This window comes from Dromaius novaehollandiae, chromosome 1, assembly GCF_036370855.1.
Source record: "Dromaius novaehollandiae isolate bDroNov1 chromosome 1, bDroNov1.hap1, whole genome shotgun sequence".
Lineage (NCBI taxonomy): Eukaryota > Metazoa > Chordata > Aves > Casuariiformes > Dromaiidae > Dromaius > Dromaius novaehollandiae.
Window position 1 is genome coordinate 103,103,777 of NC_088098.1, and position 22,156 is coordinate 103,125,932.

At 43.2% G+C, this 22,156-nt stretch overlaps 1 protein-coding gene across 3 annotated transcripts in view; it reads left to right on the forward strand.

Moving 5' to 3' along the window:
• PTGFRN (prostaglandin F2 receptor inhibitor) overlaps positions 1-22,156 on the forward strand; it is a 70,779-nt gene that overhangs the window by 30,889 nt on the left and 17,734 nt on the right. For all 3 annotated transcript variants that reach the window (XM_064522793.1, XM_064522795.1, XM_064522798.1), the window contains exons 3-6: positions 81-500; positions 3,981-4,364; positions 8,774-9,199; positions 16,283-16,702. In XM_064522793.1, the coding sequence (XP_064378863.1) occupies positions 81-500; positions 3,981-4,364; positions 8,774-9,199; positions 16,283-16,702 (1,650 nt within the window). The remainder of the gene's footprint in view (positions 1-80; positions 501-3,980; positions 4,365-8,773; positions 9,200-16,282; positions 16,703-22,156) is intronic.

The window sequence follows — 22,156 nt, forward strand, 5'->3', positions numbered from 1 at the left end:
TTCCCTACTCTCTTTGCTCCTGTTTTATGATACTTGTGTGGTTTTTTTTGTTTGTTTTTTGTTTTGTTCTTTTTGAATAGTGATTTCTGATGGCTTAGTGGTGAGTGGTACAAAAGCCCATTCCTCAACGTCTCTCAAGCTATCTGAGGGTGATTCCTTCAACTTGCACTGCTCAGCCATCACCACCTCCCCAGAGCATACTCACCTGCATGTGACTTGGCAAATCAAAAGTGGAGCAACTTGGCGGGACATCCTATCTTTGACTCATGAGGGCAAGTTCCAGCCTGGTTCTGGCTATGAAGAACGCTACCGCAATGGAGATATCCGTTTGGACACAGGAGCAAATGACACGTATCAATTATCTGTGTCCCAGGCCTTGCCGATGGATGGGGGTGTCTACAGGTGTCTTGTGAGCGAGTGGGTGAGAGGGGCAGATAGCTCATGGCAGAAGATTCAGGAGAAGAGTGTGGAGATAGCAAGTGTGGCAATCCAACAGACTGGTGAGTATTACTGGTGGGAGACTGGCTGGGGTGTCAAAGCTTGTAGCTTACCACTGTGTTGTGTCCAGGCTGTGATACTTTGAGAGTAGAAATGGGGTAAGCTGAACCAAATGAGGATACCTTCCAGGAGAATTAGACTGCTGTTTGGGTATTTGGCCTGTTTACCTCTGAATTGGTGACAAATTCTTGTCATGATTTTGGAAGCTCTTATTTTGGGGGAAATGGGGATGATGACATGGAAGGACTGACTGGAATGTCTTAGATGCCTAGACAAAGATTTTACCTCATGCTTAGATCACTTCTGATCATGTCTAGTTTATGTATTTTGCAAGCAGCACCGTATTTACCTCTGAGCATTCCAGACTTACCTCTCTGCGCTCTCATTGATTTAAGGTTGTTCCATAGCACTAAACAGCTGCATTCCCCCCCCCCCCCCACCAAGTGCCTTGTGCTTCACTGATAAGTATGAAGCTTTTCTGTATGTTGTGTATTAAAATAGCTTATAAAGATGGGGAGAAAAGAGGAAGGAGGTGATGATTTCAAAGGACAAATGATCCAGTACTGTCCAGTGATTTCTAACACTGCCGCTGGAGCACTGGACTGATTGCCCCACTGTTGGCAGAGGTCTAGGATAGTAATGGTTCTGTTGAATACATGGTTGCATACCTGACTAAGGAGCAGTAGATTACAGGTGTTCATGAGACAAAAATACAGGGAATGCTGTACTGAGGATATTTGGCTATCCCTGCCCATGGGTTTCAGTAGATGCACTGATTACTTAATTACGTTAGCATTACTACTGCTAGTTGGAGGAGGGGAAATGCACCAGCCCCTGCTTTATCATTCAATAGGTGGAAAAACAGGCAGTGATTATCCCTGAGAAATATGAGATTATGACTATATTTTAAGAAATGTTCGGACAGGGTATCTGTCATTTAAAATCCTTTAATCGCTATGGGAGGACTCAGAACTGCTGGGTTTCGGCCATCTCAGTTAGATGAAGTTTTAGTGTCCTGGTGGTGCTTGGCTTGTGAAATCTGAGAGGATCAATTTGCCCTACCTTTCTCAGGATGTCTGTTACACAGTAAAGCTTGCATGTGCTCTCTGCTGAGAAAGGGATGGCTAATTAAGAGCTGTAATTCTCCATTTTGTCGTGCTTCTGGAGAAGTTGTTTTAAGTAGGTGAGGTTAAATCAGTGGCTGAGGACAGGCTGAGAGAGGCCGGGACCAGCAGCAGTGCCTGATAGGCTCTGTCATTGGCAGTACTGCCAGTTTGTCAGGGGCATGAAAGCTTTGGCTAAACTTGCACTAAACGGAGAGGTCATTCTCCAGCAAAATGATGTGCAACTTGTTCCATGCGTATCCTATAGTATGACTTGCAGAGCATCTTGTCCTGGCATCTGAAGTCCCTGTGAGCTGTACCTGCAAGCTAAGGTGAACCTGAGTTGTAAATACCAGACCTGGGTACTGCACTTCTCTTGTTCTCCCCTGCTGTAAACTGTGGGATTGAATTTGCAGAAATAAAATAAATAAGCAGATAAATAATCTAAGGTGGACTAACATATCCAAAGTGTGTGTCTAAAAAGAAAAGAAAAAAGCCAAGACTACTTGTGTTAGTAGCAGTAAAAAAAAAAAAAAAACACTACATGGGTTTTTTTTTTTCCTTCCTGTTGAAAGTGATGGGCGAGCAGAGAGAAAACTAACATCTCCTTAAATTATGACATCTCTGGGCCTGACTTTGTACTTCGATATACTTTTTTTTTTAAATAATGCCTTGTACAACAGGGATATAACCCTAAATGGGGCCTTCAGACGCTTCTATAACAGAAAAAGGAGCCTTGGGTAAACTCTCTTGGAGTGCTTCTCTATGGTTATACTGCCAGGCTCTGAGTGCCTGTCACTAGTGTGCGAAGACCTTGGAGTAATGCTGCTCTTAACCTTGCAGATGAGTCTTATTTTCTATTCTGGCATTAGTCAGTTGAATTAGCTAGGCCTTTCTACTGAATCCAATCCTATGACAAGAGCGTGAGGGAAATCCCAATGAGGCACGTGGCTTTACCTCTCAGGTGGGGCTTGCCAAGCTCTGTTCAGTTCAACTGCTGTGCGCTCTTGGGTGGGGAGCAGTGAGAGGAGTACTGCTTGGTTTTGTTGGCCGTAGTTGTGGCCAGTCAGAAACCGAGTCTGGCTCTGGCATTTATAGATTGTCTCTCATTCCTGATGATAGTCCTAGAAAGCTCTTACAGGTGGGTATATATTAGGTACTAGGACATGGTTTTACGCAGAAGTCACTGCTCTTCCCCTGAGGCACAGCTGCCTGTTTAAGGCAGGAGCCTGTGTTCTTTATGTTGGTTGCAGAGCTGCCACAGAACTACTGTGGCAACCCTGTCCACTGGCTTTAACTGAGACTTTAAGTGCAGCTGCAGTATGCGCTGCGGAAACAGTTGGTGCTCTGCTGAGATCCAAATCTAATCTTTAGGATGATGGAATGAACAGGTGAAGGCATGTGGTGACCACATAACTTAAGAGTATGATTTGTGCTGAGGTTTCCAAACAGTACAAGCGGCACTCTTGGTTCATCTCTCACCACTGAGTTGGGCAGGCTTTTCCAGTCCTGGCCGTGACACTTTGATGCCGAAGTCCCCTTGCCATCTGATGACATTTATTTATTTATTAACTAAACTATTGACAGCCTGATAACCTACAGAATGCAGAAGGTCCTGGTTGAATGCTGGCTGTGGTAATGTGTACTACGTGTATTAAAAATAGTCATTGTCCAGAAGAGGAGTTTGAATATGTTGCGAGTTGCTTGTGGTATTGCTGCAAAGTTTTAATGTATGTAAGTGAAGAAGTTAGCTGTGTAAAGGGTTACTGTTGCCTTCTCTTGGCTTCCATTTCTGCCACACCCTTGCAGTCAGTCAGGAGTTCAAAACATGGCCATGGCTGCTTCTCATCTAAATTCTTTCTCCCTTCTGTTAGAGGAGCTCAAAACATTTTTATCAGAAGCCAAGTTGAGCTCTAATGTAGTTCCTAGTGGTTTTGGTGGAGGGCTGAGAGTAGTACAGTAACACCTTAACCCTCCTGTGAGAATGGGAAATCCTGTCCCTGTTTTCATGCTGTGGGAAGGTGGTATGCAGTTTGTGACTGGGACAAAGCCTTCCCAGGTGATCCTGGACCAGCTGTTTTTGACTTTTAAAAGCTCTGTTCTCTCTCCCTTCCCTTCCCTGCCCGCCTCCCCACCATCACATATCACTTGCTTGGATGATAAAGCACACTTCTTTTGTAATATATCAAGACAATTCAATAGCTCAGTAGCCAAGGAAGCATGTGGAAGTAGGACTACTGAGGTACTTGAGAAGTTTCTGTAATAGAATGTGAAGTGCTGGATAACCTATAATAGACTCTTAAAAAAAAAAAAAAAAAAAAAAAAGAAAACTTGCTTTTTTAATTAATTTTTGTTTGTTTGATTCTCTTCTTTTCCAAGCCCTAGATGTGTTGATCTCAACAAGAAATGTGTCTGTGACTGAAAGAGACTCCCTGGATTTTACCTGTAACATCACAACAGACAGGAGTGGTATTTTCCAAGCTGAGGTGATGTGGTATTTCACTGCATCTCCTGATGGGACCCTCTCAGATGCTCAGGTTTTGCTGAGCATGGACCATGATTCTGTTGTCAGTGACTCGACCCTCATCAGCCTGAGCCGTGTAGATAGGAACTCCTATCGCCTGCTGGTGCGTGATGTGGATGTGGAGGACTCTGGCTACTACTTCTGCCAAGCAGCTGTTTGGGTACCACTGCACAATGGGAGCTGGCATAGGGTGGTGGAGAGAATGTCTGCGCCAGTCAATGTGGTGGTGACAGCATTAGGTGAGTAGTTCTGCTGTTAGACTTGATGGATAACATACCATTCTTTCTTTGGTCCCATCAGAAAAGGCAGAGGACCTTGTAGGGTCCCTTCTGGGCACGTTCCTATCTCATTTGCAAGTATCTGCGTATCATCTATATGTAGGGTATCTCCCTCTCACATACAGAAATACTGATCTGTCTTACGGAGTTTTGCGTTTGTACATTAACGGCGTTTTGGATCTCTTTATGCATGTCCCACTCATGCACTCCGCTTTCTGGTGTCACTGAACAGTCTGCAAATGAGGAATATTACCAAAGGGCCTCCCTAGTCTGCTAGGGGCTGAAGCTGCCCCCAGTGTCACATTGTCTCCTTTCATCCCCCTTGTACTATCAGCAGGGCTCTGATCCAGCAACTGGCATTCTCTCTGAGCTCTGAACATAGTGATATCAAATAGTTCCCATGTTTTTTATGAATTGTATACCATAATGATTATTTGTAATGTAAACTTCATAGTGAACTCTGACTTTCCAAGTTGGGGTGTTTTTGGGGGTGTTTTTTCTACGCTAGAGAGACCACAGGCTGCAGATGGATTTAGGATGGGACATGATACTGCTTTATTCTCCTTGCTTAATGCACATGAGTCCATTTTAGGAGACCATGTCGCATAGCTGCTTAGTAGTGTGACTGAAGGAGACCTAGCTAGCTGCTAATTTAAGGCAGGAAGTGTTGATTAGTAGAGTGGCCATTAATATGTTTTTTCCTGTGGCATTTAGCTTTCTACTCAGTTTTATTTTGTGGTGTGTGTTTCAATTATTTAATTCTAGAAGTGAGTGTATTTTTAGGCCTTTGGACATGCAAAGGATTATTTGTGTATTTGAAATTATGGCTTGCTTCCAAGGCCTGCAATATTTTTGCATCAACTTCTTTTCATTCACCAATGGAAAAAACATCTACTTAAACAGCAACTTGATGATCTCTTTATTCTTTCCCTCCTTCCTCCCCCAAATCTTCTTAGTATGTTTCCCCATCATACTGCTCTAATACCACCAATGTCCAAACTTATTGTAAAGGGCAGGTTGGGGGGGTTGTGTTTAACAATTGCTGTACATTGAGTTCTTGAATTTCGATGTAGAGGTTGGTGTTTTGGACAAGATCGTGAGCGAAGAGCAGAAGGGTGGAGGTAAAGGAGGTTCAGCGGGCTTATCTGGTCTACCTGGCTTACAAAGGTAGGCTAACAGCATCTTTCCCTACGCCTCCTTCCCAAGAGATGAATCTGTTCAAGATCTGCTGTCATATGCTACTGAAGATTGTGAAGCTTTTGCTTTGCATTACCCCAGCTGAGCTCTTAAGCTTTGGAGAACTGTCTTTATGCAAATATCCTTAGAAGCAAGTTATTGGGAGCAATAGTGAAAACCAAACCCAGGCAAAACTTCTAAAATGCTTGTCTTTTCAAGGATGGTTCTACATATTATATGTTAGCCTACGTGTCCTATCCCTCTGTTTAATCTTGGAGAGAAAAGAACTCCTTCAACTTAGAAACAATAAAACTCCTGATGATGTTACAGAACACAGTAGGTCAGGTATTTCCACCTTCCTGCTTCCTGCTAAAATTCACAAAGTATTGCTTGTGTTGGAAGCATGAATGAACATAAATGTGAACCAGAAAGGAACAGGCAGAGATACAGTACTCTCTGCTTGTTCCCAGCTTTGACTGAATGCGAGTACTTTGGCCTAAACCCTCTTGATGTACCTTGATGTCAGAGCCTCTTGTAAACAGAGACCAATGGTCCTGTCCAGTTACAGAAGCAGATTTCCTCAAAGGTCAAAGTACAGAATGAGGTCAGTGTATAGAAAAACAACTCTGAAGCCTGTTTTTCAGAATTAAATGTCTCTGTCACTGGGTTAAATCCCAGTGACAATGACTATTTTTTGCATTTAGCATTGTGAAAAGACTAAGTGCAGAGCAGTAAGAGCCTTGGCCATTTCAATTATACCTGTAATGTGTGCTAGAAGTGCACAAGTGATAACTCTTCATTTCCAGTCCCCATTCAGCTGTTCCAATTACATGTTCACCTTTTAGTGCCCCCTGGCCCCCCCCTTAAAAAGCATGCACCTGCACACACAGTCATGCATGCACAGGTGCACATTTGTAGACTCTTGTATTGCTGGAATATTCCTTACTCTTTCTGTTACAGTTGGGACTTATTTGGGGATAAGATAGGATAAAATCTCTTTAACAGGAACTTGGTTGCTAGGGCAAGGGAAAGTGGAAGAATTTTTCAGCATTTGAAGTTCTTAGCTGCATCCAGAATTCACTAACTCTCTCCTCCTTAATGGAAGTTAAGAGCTACTGTGGTATTAAGTCATTGAACTGTCAGTGAGGCTGTTCTTTGACAGCTGACAGAGTGGAGGAATGAGGTTTATCCAGCCAATCTTTTATTCTTTCTAAATCCTCTAAGTGTCTGTCACAGTGAAGCGCCTATCTAGAGTGGTGTTGTCGAAGTCAAAACTCATTCTTTTAGTGGTTCCTCCCCTCTCAAAAAAACCAAAAAACCCCCCCAATCCACCCTGAAGTGATTAGCTAAGAACTCCAGTTTCTTTCAGCTCTTTACTTCTTGTGTTCCCATCCTGAGAAGAGTTTCTGCTTTCATAGACTTTGCAGCTGTGAAAATATTTATTAGTCTTGAATGTTTTTGCCTTTTGAAGGGGGAGAGAAAGGGGGAATGAGGAGAAGATGACTGCGGTGTCTGGGCAATATGTCATGAGGCCCTGGAGAAGACTGTAGTCTTCTGTTGTTAGTGAGACATGAAGAGTGGTGTAGTCATAGGATCTGTGGGGATTTACTTATACCAAAAATGGGTTATGGCCTCCAGTATTTATCGATGGCTTGGCTGCAGAAGAACAACTGTGTGCTTCCCCCCCCCTCCCCCCCATTTTGCCTTACCCATATGGAGAATCCGCAAAAATCTGCACAAGATCATTGGTAGTAGGTACTATGGACTTGGGTAACAGCACTCTTATGCTTCTGTGTTATATAATACTGCAAAAACCCAGTGATGTAGACACTCTAGTGCCTGGTCTGTGTTAATGCTGTCATTCTTGCTAGATGCAAGGACACTGCATGCATAATACTAATGATGAGAGATCCTTTCTTCAAGCTGATATAACAGCAGCCACATTGCTTAAATAGAACTGTTTCTATCCTATGCATCTATGAAGACTAAAAGTGCATGTGTGCACACTTGTTAGCGCAGCAGTTCTATTAAGATGTTTTATTATCTCAGCTCATTGGTGATCTAAGCCGTAATTTTAGCTTTGGATTGCCCTCTGTGTCCCAATTATAGTTTCAGTTAATTGTTTCTAGGAAGGCAAAATGCCAAATAAAACATAAAGCAAGAATTAAATATAGAGCACAGAATACATTCATAACAAAATCGGTGTGATGAGTGTTGGCCAAAGTTGGAAGGCTAGTCTTTTTCTTTTGTCCCAAATAATAGTAGACAGTAAGACAGAAGAATATTCTAACACTAGTAAATAAACATATATTTCCTTTGTGCTGAGGGATTCTTGCTGTAATCTTTTTCCTTTACTATCTCTGTAGTCTGAGGAAAAAATAGTCACGCAACTGCCTTATCGCTTTTGGGCTTTGGACAATGAGCTGTTTCAGTTTTAAATACAACAGCCTGTTTCTTTAACCCGTGAGTTTCAGGCACTCCTTTTCAAGCCTGAGGGATTCCAACCTCAAGTATGGCATGTACTTCACTTTCAAACTGTAAGGCTCTTCTGATATATGCATCTTTGACTGTTAACCAGCTTCGTATTTGTTATGATACCTGCTGAATGTACTGTGTGTGTTAGAGCTCATGGAATAAGTGGGGGGGGGGGGGGGGGGGGAAGGCGTTTTGAGATGGGAGATAATCTCTTACCCTGGAGAGAAAATAGGGAAATAGGATATCTCTTGTCAGTCTGAAGCTAGAGAATAACTGGTCTTCTGTTGAAGCAGGCTGCCTTGGGCATTTGGACAGGTCCAGAAGATGACTGGACATCTGAAAATGAAGCCATATTTAGGGTTCTTGGAGCCAGGCCTAAAAAAGGGAGTGATTTTGCTTAATTTGCTTGCCCACTTTGTCCTGACTCTTCTGACATGCTCTGACTAGACAGAAAAAATAAAAAATCCTGTTTGGAAATGTAGGCCTGGAGGGGAGAACTTGCTTCAGACTTGCTTGGTGCAGGTCTGAGAGCTTAAGTCGAAGTTCCCAATCTGCTGGTCTTGCCAGAAAAACGTATGTTGTGGCACTTGGTTTTTATCTCATGTGCTCTTATAGACTGGATGGTAGCAGCATTCTTTTTTATTTATTATTTTTATTAACCTGTGCTACTTCTGCTTTGTAACTTCTAACCTCTTTCTTCTGTGTTTCCTCCTCTGCAGATCTGGATTATGATGTATTTCTGAATGCTTCTAAAACACCCAAGTTCTCAGATGACCCCACTGAGCTTGAATGCAGGATCACAAATGCACAGGACTCGGAAGCAAACATCCGCTTCACAGTTTCCTGGTACTACAGGCCGCGCTTACGCAGTGACGATGTGGTGACAGAGGAACTCCTGGCCATGATGGATGCAGACTGGACTCTGCTGCTTGGGGACGGGAGCAGAAAGCGGACTCTGAATGGGGAAATAATCTTCTCTAAAAAAGCTGTTGACACCTTCAGTTTACGAATCCAGTGGACTTCAGAAAGTGACAGAGGGGACTATTTCTGTGTCATTTCTGCATGGAGTAGGCACCGCAACAACAGCTGGGTAAAGAGCAAAGATGTGACTTCTGCACCTGTCAGCATTTTCTGGGCTACACAAGGTAGGAACTCTGCACCTATTGACTGAAAGACCTGGATGGCTAAGGTAGTTATCTTGAGCGGCCCCTGTCAGCTGGAAGCCTGATAATGGGCTTTAGAAATGTGTTTCTGTGTTATGAAAAGGAAAAAAAAAAAAAAGTTATTACCTCTTGCAAAGGCAACCATTTGTGAAGGGAAATAACTACTTGACAGCACTAACCAGTTTTATGCAACAGTTTTGGAGAGGAAGTGAAAAACGGAGGTACATGAATCATACTGTGCTGAGACTTGCAGGAGCCAGGTTGTCACTGTGGCAAGGGTGGCATCCAGCAGCGATGCTGAGGTCAGTACTCTTTTTCATGACTCAGGCTGTTCCAGTCTCCCCAGGATACCTCTTGTTGCTAGCAACAGCATTGTCTTAGGGTGAGAAGGGAAATGTCACTTACTTCAAGGCTTCTCTGGCTACCAGTTTGACAGTTTTCTTCTCTTGCACTTTATGTTTACAAGCCCATGTTTAGAAGGCACTATTGAGGAAGTTTATGGGCACAGTTGTACCAGAGTATCAAAAAAATAAGTGAGTGGCAGACAAAAGTCATTTAGTGCTTAGCTCTGATCTGGATCTTTTTTAGGAAGAAGTGGACTAACTCTAGTCGGTATCTAAACTCTCTGTGGGACCAATAAAGTTACCTGAATCACTTAATGCTGGAGTAAAAAGAGTGCATATAGGCCAGATGGCCTGTAGAGTAAAGCAGTACTTTTTTTTGCTTAGGTGTGAGGTCACGCAAGAGGGTTTGTTGGATGTGGAACGAAGGAATAGGATAACTGAAGAGGTAACATCTTCAGCAAAAACCCTGTGCTTAGCTAAGACGTGTTTGTCCCCCAATAGATCTCCTTCAATAGTCTAACTCAAGCAGCCATGGGCAAGGAGGACTATGTCTCAAAGATACTAGTTTGATATCAGTTTAAAGTTGTTCAGGGATTATCCCTAGAGTAGAGATGTTTCAAAATGAATTGGAGGATTTCTGCTGTGGTTCTGCTCCAGTGGAGAAGGGTGGTGGGTTACTTGCTCCAAACTCCCTTCCTCCCCAGACTAAGTGTGATCCTCAAAAAGGTTGTTTTGCTGGCTAGCTTCTCCAGCAGGAATGCGATCTCTCATTAAGGCCAAATGCTGGTCACAATTAGTTCAGTTGTTATGCCACAACACGGAGCGCATGTGCGTGTATGTGTGTGTATGCACGCGTAATGGATCATTGCCTTTGGAGCAACTAGAGAAACCAGCTGGAGTTCAAAAGTCTCTGCCTGTGTTGATGTTTCTGAGGGCAAACAAACTGTGACAGGTGTGAACATTCCCTTGTTTCTGGTTTTCTTCCAAATATGCTACTAATTTTGCAACACTGAAATGCAACTATAAAGGTTATAGTCTCCATGCTGAAAAGTACACTTTTTGGCACAACTTGGAATTAGGAGATTGATGATGTGAAAGCCAGATGTCCTGCAAATGCCCTTCCCCTCCTGAAAAAACATTTTATATATATGTACGGGGGAAAATGTTCAGGTTTGATTTCCCCTCCCTTTCCTTCTCCCATCTACTCCTATTCAGCCATCTAGCTCCCAATGCCTTCTTCCACATGGCCTCTCCCTGCCTATTCCTGTGAGCTGAAGGCTGTGCTGCCAGCTAGTGCTGTAGCTGGTAGCTATGAAGGAGTTAATCTGCTGCTGCCTCTGCTCTCTGGCTGTTGTTTTGACAAGTATCTCTGGTGATTTGAGTCCCTAACTGCTCCCAAGGCTTATAAAAGCAAGCAGCCAGGCTCCCACGTGTTTGCCTAAGGAGAGAACCCAAATTTGCCTGTTCCTAGCATAGCTTGTGCTTGCATAAAGGCTTTTCTTCAAATTGTTTCATTATTAGCAACCTCTGTGTTAACTTTAGAGCAGTTAGTGGGGGAACTTGAGAGAAATCCCGCTTTGGAAAAGGTAGCTTTAACTGAGGTTTGCAAGAAAGGGGAGAAACTACTGTGTTGCATCTGTGGGTTGGTCTGTACAGAGGGGGGTGTTTAGGGCAAGGAGGCCTTTGCTTGAAATGTAAATGCCATGTGAAGATGTCAAAGCCCTGTTTGCTTGTGTATAATAACTTGCATGGTTGCCCACTCTGAGGTTTTTTATCCCCATATTCATTCTATTGAGATTGATAAAGTTCACGTCTTTCTGCTTACTCAGCTCTGCAAATGCAGGCACTCACCATCATGCATTGCAGTTATTTTATTGCATGGTCTACTTAATTTCTTTGTTTCTTCTACTCTTGCTTCTACTCCTTTCATCCAAAAGTGACAAAGGAAGTGTTCTTATCTAATCTCACAAATGAAAAGCATCAGTTACGTTCTTATTTTTAGCTTAATTGCTGATTGGGACTTGTACTTTAAAAAGGGGTAAAGGAAGGGAGGAAGCCTTTTTTGAGTGGTTCTTTAGATCATTTTGAACCCAGAGTAAGCTTGATATGTTAAAGGATAGTCTTATTTATTCATTAATTTGAGTGTGAATGCTGTCTGCACTTAAAATAGTTGCTGTTTGCAAGGAAGTGCAGAATTGGTGCTTGTTTCTTAAATTAGTGATGTCAGTTTTGGATCTGCATGGAAGTCCTCACAAAAGAGCACATCATCTTTCGATTGAACCTCCATATTCTAAAGATACTATTATTTGGGGTTTTCTTAATAGTTTTGTTTTTAATTTACAAAATAATTATATTTAGCATAATGTCCATTATCCTAAATGTTTGCCCAAGCGATTGCATTAATTTTAATGGAAAGCAAGACTGCCTTTTCCAGAAAGCTCTGAGAGTAGAGAACAAGTGATACTTCCTCCACCTATTTGCCTTAAACAATTTCTAGTGTGCGATAGAAGCACCGTTGCATAGTGCAGGCATGCAGTTTCTCTTGAGCAAAGAAATTCCCATGCCCATTGCACAGAACTGTCTCCTGTATGTGCCAGTTTGGGTGCTGGAACGAGGAGGTGCGTTAACTAGGTGTGCAGGGCCCCAGGCAGGGGTGGTTGGGCTTGTCATGCCCACAGCTGCAAGAGGATAAATTGTTTATACTTTCTGCTTAGCAGCTGAGCAGCTCAATGAAGGTGGCGTACTTGTTTGCCCACTGCAGTGGGAAAACCAGTTGCCTCTTAGGTAGATGTATCAACTAGTTTCCCTGTAAATAGCTTAGGGTACCCATAACATTGAAGATTTAGCAGTATAGGCCTTGCTATGCCTGCTCCATCTTCAGAGCTCTTGCTATTTGAGCTACTGGGGCTGCAATTGCAGTCCCATTTTCCTATGAAGGCAAAACTGCCATTGCCTTAATGTCTGTTGCATTCCCTGTGCTTTCAATTTAGTTAGTGCACTGGGGGATGAAGAAGCCTTTATGAATATTGTGATGGTATTGCTTGAGGCTGCTGAAGAGACATTAGGTTCTAAGATTGCTGTCAGTTGTAGCCATTGTGGTCATTATCAGACTGGAGTCAGTGGAATACAGGGAAGGAGTTTGTTGTTTCTGAAGTCTCCTTGTCCTGTAGCTGTTAGGCTTTTCTAGCAAATTGGCTGGTTTAGATTTGGTGAAAAGCGTTTTCATTCATTACTCAAGAAGCATACTTTATACTCATTGCAAAACTCCTGAAGCGCTCTTTGCAGTAGAGAACAGCAGGAGAGTAGTAGCAGGGCTTATTGACTTGGAATGGCCAGTGATGGAAGGCAGAAGCATACGCTGCTAGGCTCCTAAGCGTAGCTTATTACTCAAATTTTATCTGAATTATTTGGCTAGGATTTCTTTTGCCGCTAGCCCTCTGTTGTGGAATAGTGCCCAAACTGGTTTTAAGCTTTGGGTGTGGTTTACTTATGATCTCTCCCCCCACCCCTTTCCAACATAAACTGTACAGATTGCAGGCTTTTGCATCGGACAAGCAGGAGTGTGCTTTTCATTCACGGCCTTTTGAGAGAAGGAGGCAAGATTGTGCACATAACTGCTGTGTGTGTGTAGGGTCAAACATGTAAGGTGGTGTTCAAGACACAAGGAACACAACTCTCGCTTTCTTGGCCAATCTCAAAAGGTCAGAAATGAAATCTTAGGCTGTAGTTCTTGGAAGAAAATGCTGTTCCTTGACCTCTCTGGCCCGTCCATTGCTAAAAGATTGGATGTGTAGTATCCATTAATTTATGAAACATGAAGAAACTCTCTTTTCCCACTTAACTTTTCTTGCAGAATACTGTTATTTCTAACCTACGTACCAAACCTTTTTTCCCCTCCTCTTTCCTGTATGTGCAGTATTACACACAGAGACAACTGCATGCTTTCTTAAGCAGTGATGATAGAGCTCTCCTTACCTTCCTTCTGCTGCTGCTGAAGGAGAGCAGTTTTGGAGCAGAACTGTATGTCCAGAATGGTGATGCAGACTTTTCCAGTTGATAGGGTATGGAGGTTTTTTGGTTTAGAGATCAGTATTGGACATCTAGTATTGCAAATTCAGAAATATTCCTTTTAAAAAACAACAACAACAAAAAAACCAAAAAAACCTCTCAACAACATTGCCGTGCCTGTATGTGTGGGTGCTGTTCTTCGTGCCTGCCATCTTTCCTGGTCTTCGTTTCTTATGTTCTCATAGTTGGTCCCCTCTTGACTTCTGTGGTATTCATCCAACCTAAGGACGTGTGTTTTTTTTTTCTTTGGGTAGAACAATCATTTGAGAGTACTTTAAGGATTTCTCCCTGTTCTTCATTCTGCATCTGATTTTCTAACCCCTTTGAATTCCATCACTGTTCTCCAGCTGCATCTCTGGTCCTCAGATGTTCTTTTCCACAAACTCTTCAGATGGCATTTCTGTTGCTGCTGCATGTTACCACAACCATTTTCTCCTTTGTCTCTAACAAAAATGATTGGTAAAACCAGCATTTTTTTTCTTGCTTTCAAATGGGAAGCCAAGAAAAGACTTCTGGGGATTAAGTCTGGTCTAGCCTTGTTGGGGCCAAGGCGCACACTCTCCTGCTTACTGCTGCCTAACCTCTGGCTCAGAGAATACCTGAAGTATGGCATTTGGAGCCCCAGATCTTTGGGGGCCAATTGTCTCTGCGCTGTTCTGATCGTTTGTAGGTATTTGTCTTAAACACATGTAGGGGAAACCAGATGGGGTTTTTTGTCCCCACCCCCACCCCATGCCTAGAACTCAACTCTCAGCCAAAGAGAAGGCTTGTGTCGGGGGAGGTTTGCCCAGAATCAAATCTCCTCACACTGTTAGAAAGTAGCAATATGTGGCAGAGAAATATGGTTAGCCACTGGTGCTTCTGCTTTTGAGGCAAGAGTATAATTGTCTACTGTATTCCTAAAATATGTGGCGCACTGCTCTATGCTGGACTCTTAAGTGCTGCAACCTTGTAAAGAGGGTGATATTGGAATCTTATTGACACAAAATGAGAAAAATGGATTTGAAGAACAGAATCAGATCCATGATGAGCCTTCACATGAAGGAGCAGAGAATGACTGTATGTGCAACTTCAGTTGAGTGCTTAACTATGCAGCTCTTACATTCCTACTTGCTTAGGGGCTGGAAGTGCAAGCAGGGTTGGGTTTGAAGTGTCAAGTAATTCTGTGCTCAGCTAGACCACTAGAAGCAGCTCAGCTTTCTGTCCTCCTGCTGGTTTTTTTTTTTATATAGCTTTGTACTGTCATCTGCTTTATACAGTACTGATTTAAAGTTGTCACACCAGGTTTCTCATCTTGTGGGCTGTGTTTACTCATTGTGAAAACTGCACCTTGAAGGCAAAATGCTGCAAAATGTAATCTTGACAAGTATCTTGTTGCTTTCATGGGGAGGGCATAAGTATTACTGCACTTAGTTCAATTTTGGGGATGTGTTACAATCTCACCATAGTTTATTTCCCTCATTCTGCAAAGTTTCACCTTGCATAAAGGTGATCTCTAGTTTTTTTTTGGTTAATGTGTAGTCATCCCTTTTTTAGTATGGGGCAGGGGGAAGGGAGAGTATGCTGTAGCAAAGTCAGTGTCCAGAAGGTTGGACTAGTCCAGTTCTTCCAATATTGCTGCTTTGGGAAACTGCTGTAGCTTGTGTGTCCTAATCCAGTCCTACTTCATCTTCATAGGTAGAAGGAGCTCTTCCTAGGTGTGTGGGATCTGTCTCCATCACAGTTCCATGAAACTAGCAACTCCCTTTCCTTTTATCTAGCTCTGATTTCGGTCACCTCATTTTCTTAGTTTCTCGTTGTGACCTTTATTTTTTGTGTCTGGAGGCTTTGCTTCTAGATGTCTAATTTTCCCAAACCCTGTAATTAAGGGATTCTTGGGATTGAGGAGCTTGCAGACTTGGAGAATGCTGAAGAAAGGGAAGGAAACCTCACAAAGTGTTGGCATTCTTGGTGCAAAATTGGCTGTTGGAGAAATGTTAAGGCTTCTGGCAGGCTTAGATGAATGCATGGGAAGCAAGTGAAAAGAGCACGTGTGGAGGCAGGAGGTATATTGAACTCTTTCAGCACAGACCTGTGTGTGTGTGGATGCTGGGGTTGGGGATTTCTCATGTTACCACCAACTTTTCTGTCATGCACTTTTAGCTGATCTTGGGAGTTCAGCTGAATGCGTCTGGATTGCTGTTCAGGTGGATTTTCAAGGGAAATACAAGAAGGTACCTTAAGTTCTGCAAATTCAGTCAGTGGTGGCTTTTGTCATTAGTCATCAGTACTTCCTCAGTGTCCTCATATCCTGTTGCTGCTGGCGCTGTTCCAGATCCAGTGTAAAACTGGGGCTCTGAGTCTCATATAACTATTATCTCTACTCTTGAATAAAAAAAATTTTGGAGGCCTTATGCATGCCCTGTATGTTACAATATATGTCAAGTGTTTTGTTTTTTTTGTTGAATCCTTGCATCTTCACCGAAACTGTTGTGTACTGTTGTGTGCCCTTGAGTAGCTTTCTGGGGTGTCTCTAGGTGTTTAGAGAAATGTTCTGGAATTTGTCTCTCCAAAAAAGCGCTCTATTTACTAGTAATCTTCTGGGTTGAAGGGTGCTGCAGAAATAGTTGCCTTTATTAATCTTTCCTTGCTGTTTATTTCCTTCCCTCTTCAGATTACATGCTGACAGTGGAGGCAGTGAGACTGAAACCATTCTTTGTGGCAGGCCACACCTTTGAGATGACGTGCAAAGTGTCTTCGAAGAACATCAAGACGCCACGCTATTCTGTCCTCATTACAGCAGAGAAGCCACTGACGGATCAGTCCAACCCCAATGGGACCACTCGCATAATCTCCTTGAACCAGGATTCAGTAGTGCGGCTGGAAGACTGGACGGATCAGACTCGTGTGGACGGCGTGGTTCTGGAGAAGGTCCAGGAGAATGAGTTCCGCTATAGGATGTATCAGACCCAGATTTCTGATGCTGGGCTGTATCGCTGTGTGGTGACTGCCTGGTCCCCAGGTGGTGGTGGCATGTGGCGTGAAGCAGTGAACGGCTTATCTAATCCTATCCAGATAGACTTCCAAACCTCAGGTTGGTATAGAATTTGTCTAGTGTGTGTCTAGGCCAGAAAAGGAGAGGAAATTCTTGATGCTCTGCCAGTGGCTTTGTCTCTGGGAAGCGCGTGCTCTTTTTTGACATTGAAAGGCTGCCCAAGTGGTGGGATGGACAAGAGCTTTGCTTGTCTCCTTTGGTGGTGCTTGTGTCCTCTCTCCTCTTGGTTGTTTCCTGGAAGACATTTAATGAATTGGTTATAATCGTAGCCCCTGGGTTTTCCTTTACTAATGTAGCTTTTAAGGTCCTGCAGGCTCAGAGCTGGATTTCAGTATGGAATAATTGCTGCCACTCTTGCCAGCATCATCACTAGATTGCTCTTAGGTAACGATTGCTTTGGAAGAGCTTTAATATAAACTGGATTTCTGTTCCAAAACAAACTCAATTAGCATAGCATTAAATTGCCTGAGCACACCTTCCTGTTGATCTAATTGCAGAAAATCATCAGTTCAAAGCAATGGTAATGTTTCAGCAACTACAGCAAGTGTGCTCTGTCACTGAAAAACTGTAAAGGCCCTTTGTAGCTGAACTGCAAGGCGCTACAAGTTGGGATGAATTTTAATACCCAAGTATGCATCCTGTTCCCCACAGCCTTACTGAAATCCTCACCCTCAGCTGTAACATAGCCTACCTGGCAAGATGTATCAAGGGAAGCATGCCTGCCCTGGTGTACTGTTGGAGAAGGTGAGGGGTTGCAAGGGTTGTTTGGATCATCAGAGGTGCATTTTAACACTGACTTCCTATTATCCTGTGTGGTGGGAAGTGCTGTGGAATTGTTTTATAATGGTGGTGCACTTATGAGTGAAGGGCTTATCTCATGATTTGCTAAACCAGACTGGTGACTTGGGCAGTCTTGGCTCTCAGTGTAGCCTGAGAATGCCTCCTATGCTGGGGCTCTGTGACTAGCTGTTTCGTTTTTATCTCAAACCTCCTTCAATCCCCCACTCCTATTCCTAAACACAGTTTGGGAGTAGGTCTCTCCTCACATCCCTTGTTCTTCATCTAAGTTGCTCTGTATACAGTATTTGGCTTGGAGAGTTTTTACAAGATATGGCTGTGACTAAGCTAGAGCAGCTTGACTTCTGGTTGCCTTCATAGCTGAGAATGATAATCATTCTTGGAACAGCACAGTCGCAGCTGAATATTGCTATGGATTTACGCTGTCTTTTTAAGGTTTTTTAATAGGCTGTAGCTTCAGCCTTACTACTCTCGATATCTGGGTCAGTCACAGTAAGAGAGCAGCATTTGCAAAGGAGTGATGCAAGAAACTAGCAAAGGTGAAATCAGTCCCACACCCTTCCCCTCCAAGCTCTTACCTGAAGGCTTTCCTGCATAAAAGTGGTGGTTGATTACTCTGCCAGCATTGCTTGTGTTGCGTCACTTTGAACTCCCATCCAAAAAGTCTGGTGAGACCCAATTAATATCCATGCTTCAGAGGGAAACCTGTGAGCTATGCAAGGGAGGGAAGTGTGTATGTTGCATTCTCAACTTCTTTTCGCTGTCACTCTCTACTCCCTCCCTCTTCCCCCAGATAGGATTTCCCATGCATGGAGTGAGAAAGGGAAGCAGCCTGGAGCACTGCTGTGGGAATGTGTGAATTCCAGTAGCAGGGCTGAGCAGCAGGAGGCATGGTCCTGACACCCCCTCAGCCTTTCATTCTTTGCAAAAGAATGAAGAGAGAAATGAGACCCCAGGCACAATTTACTGGAGAGCTATTTCCTTAAATAATCTTGGCATGTAGCAAAAATCTGGCTTGAAATACTTTCCTTCCCACAACTGATGGATGAACTTTGTCCTCTTTGGTTGTTACTAGAGTATCTGTGCTGGACATTCATCTCTGGGCTAGTTCTAAAGGCTCTCCTCTACTGTGAGCGTGGCTTCTCTTTGACTTAAAAAAAAAAAAAAAAAAAAAAAAAAAAAAAAAAAAAGAAGCTATTTGCTGTTGAAAAATCCTTGTTGTCTGAATGTGTCTTGGCAAATTTGTTCTGAAGTCTTTTTTGATAGACTTATTTGAATACATCAGTGCTGTGAGATTGAAACTTTGCTGGTGGGGACGAGAGGACTTGGTGAGCACAGTTAGAATGGATGCTGGCAAGCTTGCTTCCCAGATTACCCCCTTCTTTCCTCCAAATGTCCTGCTTGTCTGCGGGAGTGTGGTTGCATGTGTAAAGGCCTGCTGTACTTCCTTTCCTCCAACCCTGCTCCTCTTCTGTGTCCTGTTACTCTGCTCTTGGCTCAAACAGACAAGTAGAAATTAAAGAAAATGATTTGGAAGTGGGTGTACGTGATGGAAGAGGGTGTTTTGTGGATAAGTTTTGTCCACTGAGATGTCTCTTTGATGACATCTTTGATGATGAGTCTTTGCAAACTGTGACTAACTCAGGGAGCCAGAGGTAAATGGCAAAATTGTGGAGCAACTATAAAAGCTCAGCTCAGATAACATGCTCTTGTGTTGTGTTGTGTGGTGCAGGTGGTTGTCAAACTCGTCCTGCAAAGGAGGAAGCTGGCACCATATTTTCCCTGCTGTGAACAGTATAAGGGAGAATTGCTGAGGTAGCTAGTGGTTTCTGGGGAGAACGAAAGGCTTCCCAAAACTGGAGGGGAGATGCTAATAGGAAAGGGTCAGGAAAAGCAGGCTTGGGGGAATGCAGCTCCCTGGATAACTGTACAAGCTGGAGAGCGTGTTTCGAGGAAGGATTTTATATTGTGCATATGCATTGTGCAATGTGATCTATCTGAACAGCAGGAGGGCTGGAAGCTTTTTATATATGAGCAGGGGACTGCACACATGAAACTTCAATGTTTCCTGCTGCAATACGCTTGAAATGTGGCAGTGCTCTGAAATGTTTTTCCATGAACATCTGTGGAAAATGTCTTGCTCAGATTCTTTCCATTTGAGGCAGAACTTGCTGGCTGCAAGCAGAGACCTTCTCTCCACTTGCTGCTGCAGAGAGATATATATATTCCAGTTAGTTTATGATCTGAAACTTTAATGTAAAGGCATTTATTTGAAACTTCCTGAACTGAAAACTGAAAAGCGCATTTCGTCCACTGAATTATGTAAACCAGAAGTCGGGAGGAAAACCTAGTAGGTCATTAGTTTTCATATATTCGATCAATGGCAGATTGTTCTCTATTGTATATATTTTAAGGCCAGAAGGGATCTTGGGAATCCTCTGGTCTGCGCTTATGAATAACATGGATCATAAGACTAATTTTATAAAATGAATGCCTGCTGTGCATCCCATAACTGTAGCCAAACTAAGCTTATTTTTATAGAAGAGGAGGAGAAACCCATCCCATATGGAGACTTTAAGTAGAATTCTTTGATGCTTCTTTTTGTTCAGCTCGGTTTAAAACAAGTTCTGTTATCTCTTCCAGAGGTTGATCAGCAAGCTGAGGGAGAAAGGCAGCTCTTGGTGCTTGCCTTGAATTTTTTTTTCTTAGTTTCATTGAATCATTTCTACTGGAATCCTAATATTTTCTCTGCCCTGAGCCATCAGGTGATACGTGTACACATAGTCTTTCCTTTAGCCTGGACAAATCTGTCTTCTGTGTTCTTGGCTGTTCTCCTTCTGAAGCTGGATATATCAAGACAGCTTCTTGTAAGGCTTGTGATCCTGTTTGACTAGCCTGAAATCTCTCACTTGGAAAACTCGGCTCTCCTGGTCACCTAGAGGTGTAGCTTCAGTGGCAGTGCCTCTGCACTGCAAGGGCTGAGCAGAGGATGGGAGAGGATACCATTCTTCATGGTCCCCTTTGTCTTCAGCCTTTGCTGAGTTCACCAGCAAAGGTGGGCTCCAAATAGCTGGGAACTGGCCTGGGATCAGGTCCTGCAGCTGTGTGTGGTGGTTGGTTTTCGTGTGTGTGCGCGCGTGTGTGTGTGTGTGCGCGCGTTCCCCCCCCCCCCCCGCCCCCTTTTTAATGCTGAGGCACCTGGTCTCTGTGAAATCCACCTGGTTTATCTTGGAATAATAAATTTTTCTTTAGTGTTCATCCTTTAATTTTCTTCCACTTTGTGCCCAGCCACCCGTGGTAGTGTTTAGACTGTCTTTTGCCCACCCTACAATCTTGGTGTTCTCCACAGAAGTCACTGGTATTTTACTTTTCCTTGAGGGAAGCAGGGAGAAGGATGCTTTTTCTCTTGTATGCAGAAGTATGCTATGAGAGAGTACCATTTGAAGCTTGGCTGTGCTCTGGGCTGGCTTCCCCCAGTGTTGTTCAGCAGAGGGCAAAAAACTCTGGAGAAGCAAAGCAAAACAAAAGAGGACTTTAAGGGAATCATCTCAATGAAATCTTCAACTCTGGATTACGTCTGCCTGTGAGCTCATTGTACAGCAATGTGTTATCATTCGCTTTGGAAGAAGTAGAGATAAACCAAGTGCTGCTGAAATATGAGCTGAGTATTGATGTTGAACTTGCAATTAAAATGAAATGATGCCCTGTAATGACCCAGAGAGAGACTCAGTTTCAAAAAGGAGAACAGCGAGATTTTTAAAGGAAAGAAACATTAATCATGGAAATGAATGAAGAGCAATACAGCAAAACTCTTTGGCAAGAAGGGCTAGTATTTTCCAGCCCCCGTTAACGGGCAGGAACATGCTTTGTCATTGTGTGCCTTTGTGCGTACATATGTGAATTTGCAGCTGGAAATAGAAAGCATAGCCTAAACTACTCCGAGTATTTCTTCCTGTAACAACTGTTATGAGGGTTGGTATGAAACTGGTTAGGGAACAACTTCATGAAGAAGCAGGGAGAGAGGGCAAGGGGCTTGGAATAGTGTGGGTGAAGGAGCTCATTATTTGGAGAGAGGCAGATCATGGGATCCTTCAGTTCAAGAGTGGATGATCTCATGCCAAGACAGATATGAGTAATATTTTGGAAGCGAGAGAACTAGTGGATTGCATCAGTGTTTTCCCTTTGTGGTTTGTGGAGCTGGCTCACTGTAAGCAGGGAAGTCGCATGCAGTGATTGCTGCTTCAGTGCTAAGCAATGGATGAGGCACAGGGTTCTTGTCTGTACAGGATCTCTGTCAGTCCAGTTACTTGACCTCTCTTTGCTCTGAGGTAAAGATACCTCAGTTCTGTGGGGAGTTTATACCTTATTTTTGCAGACAAATACTGGCTAAGATGAAGTAGAAAAGGTTAAAAGGTTGTCTAGGACCTAGGTAATTAGGACTTCTTCCTGCTGTTTTTAAATCCAGATGTTAACTGGATTTTGATTATTCTTCTCTGTGTTCTCTTTCCTTTTTTGGGGGACTGAAGTTGGTTGGATTATCAAGCAGTGAAGCAAAGTAGGGAGAATGGGGTGAAATCAGTTAAATAGGGCTAAGGGGTTTTATTTTTTCTTCCAGTACAGAAATCTTTAAGCTGAGAAAACTAACTCAATGAACTTTAGCGCCTCCTTTCAACCCTCCAGCCTGTTTAGCCTAAT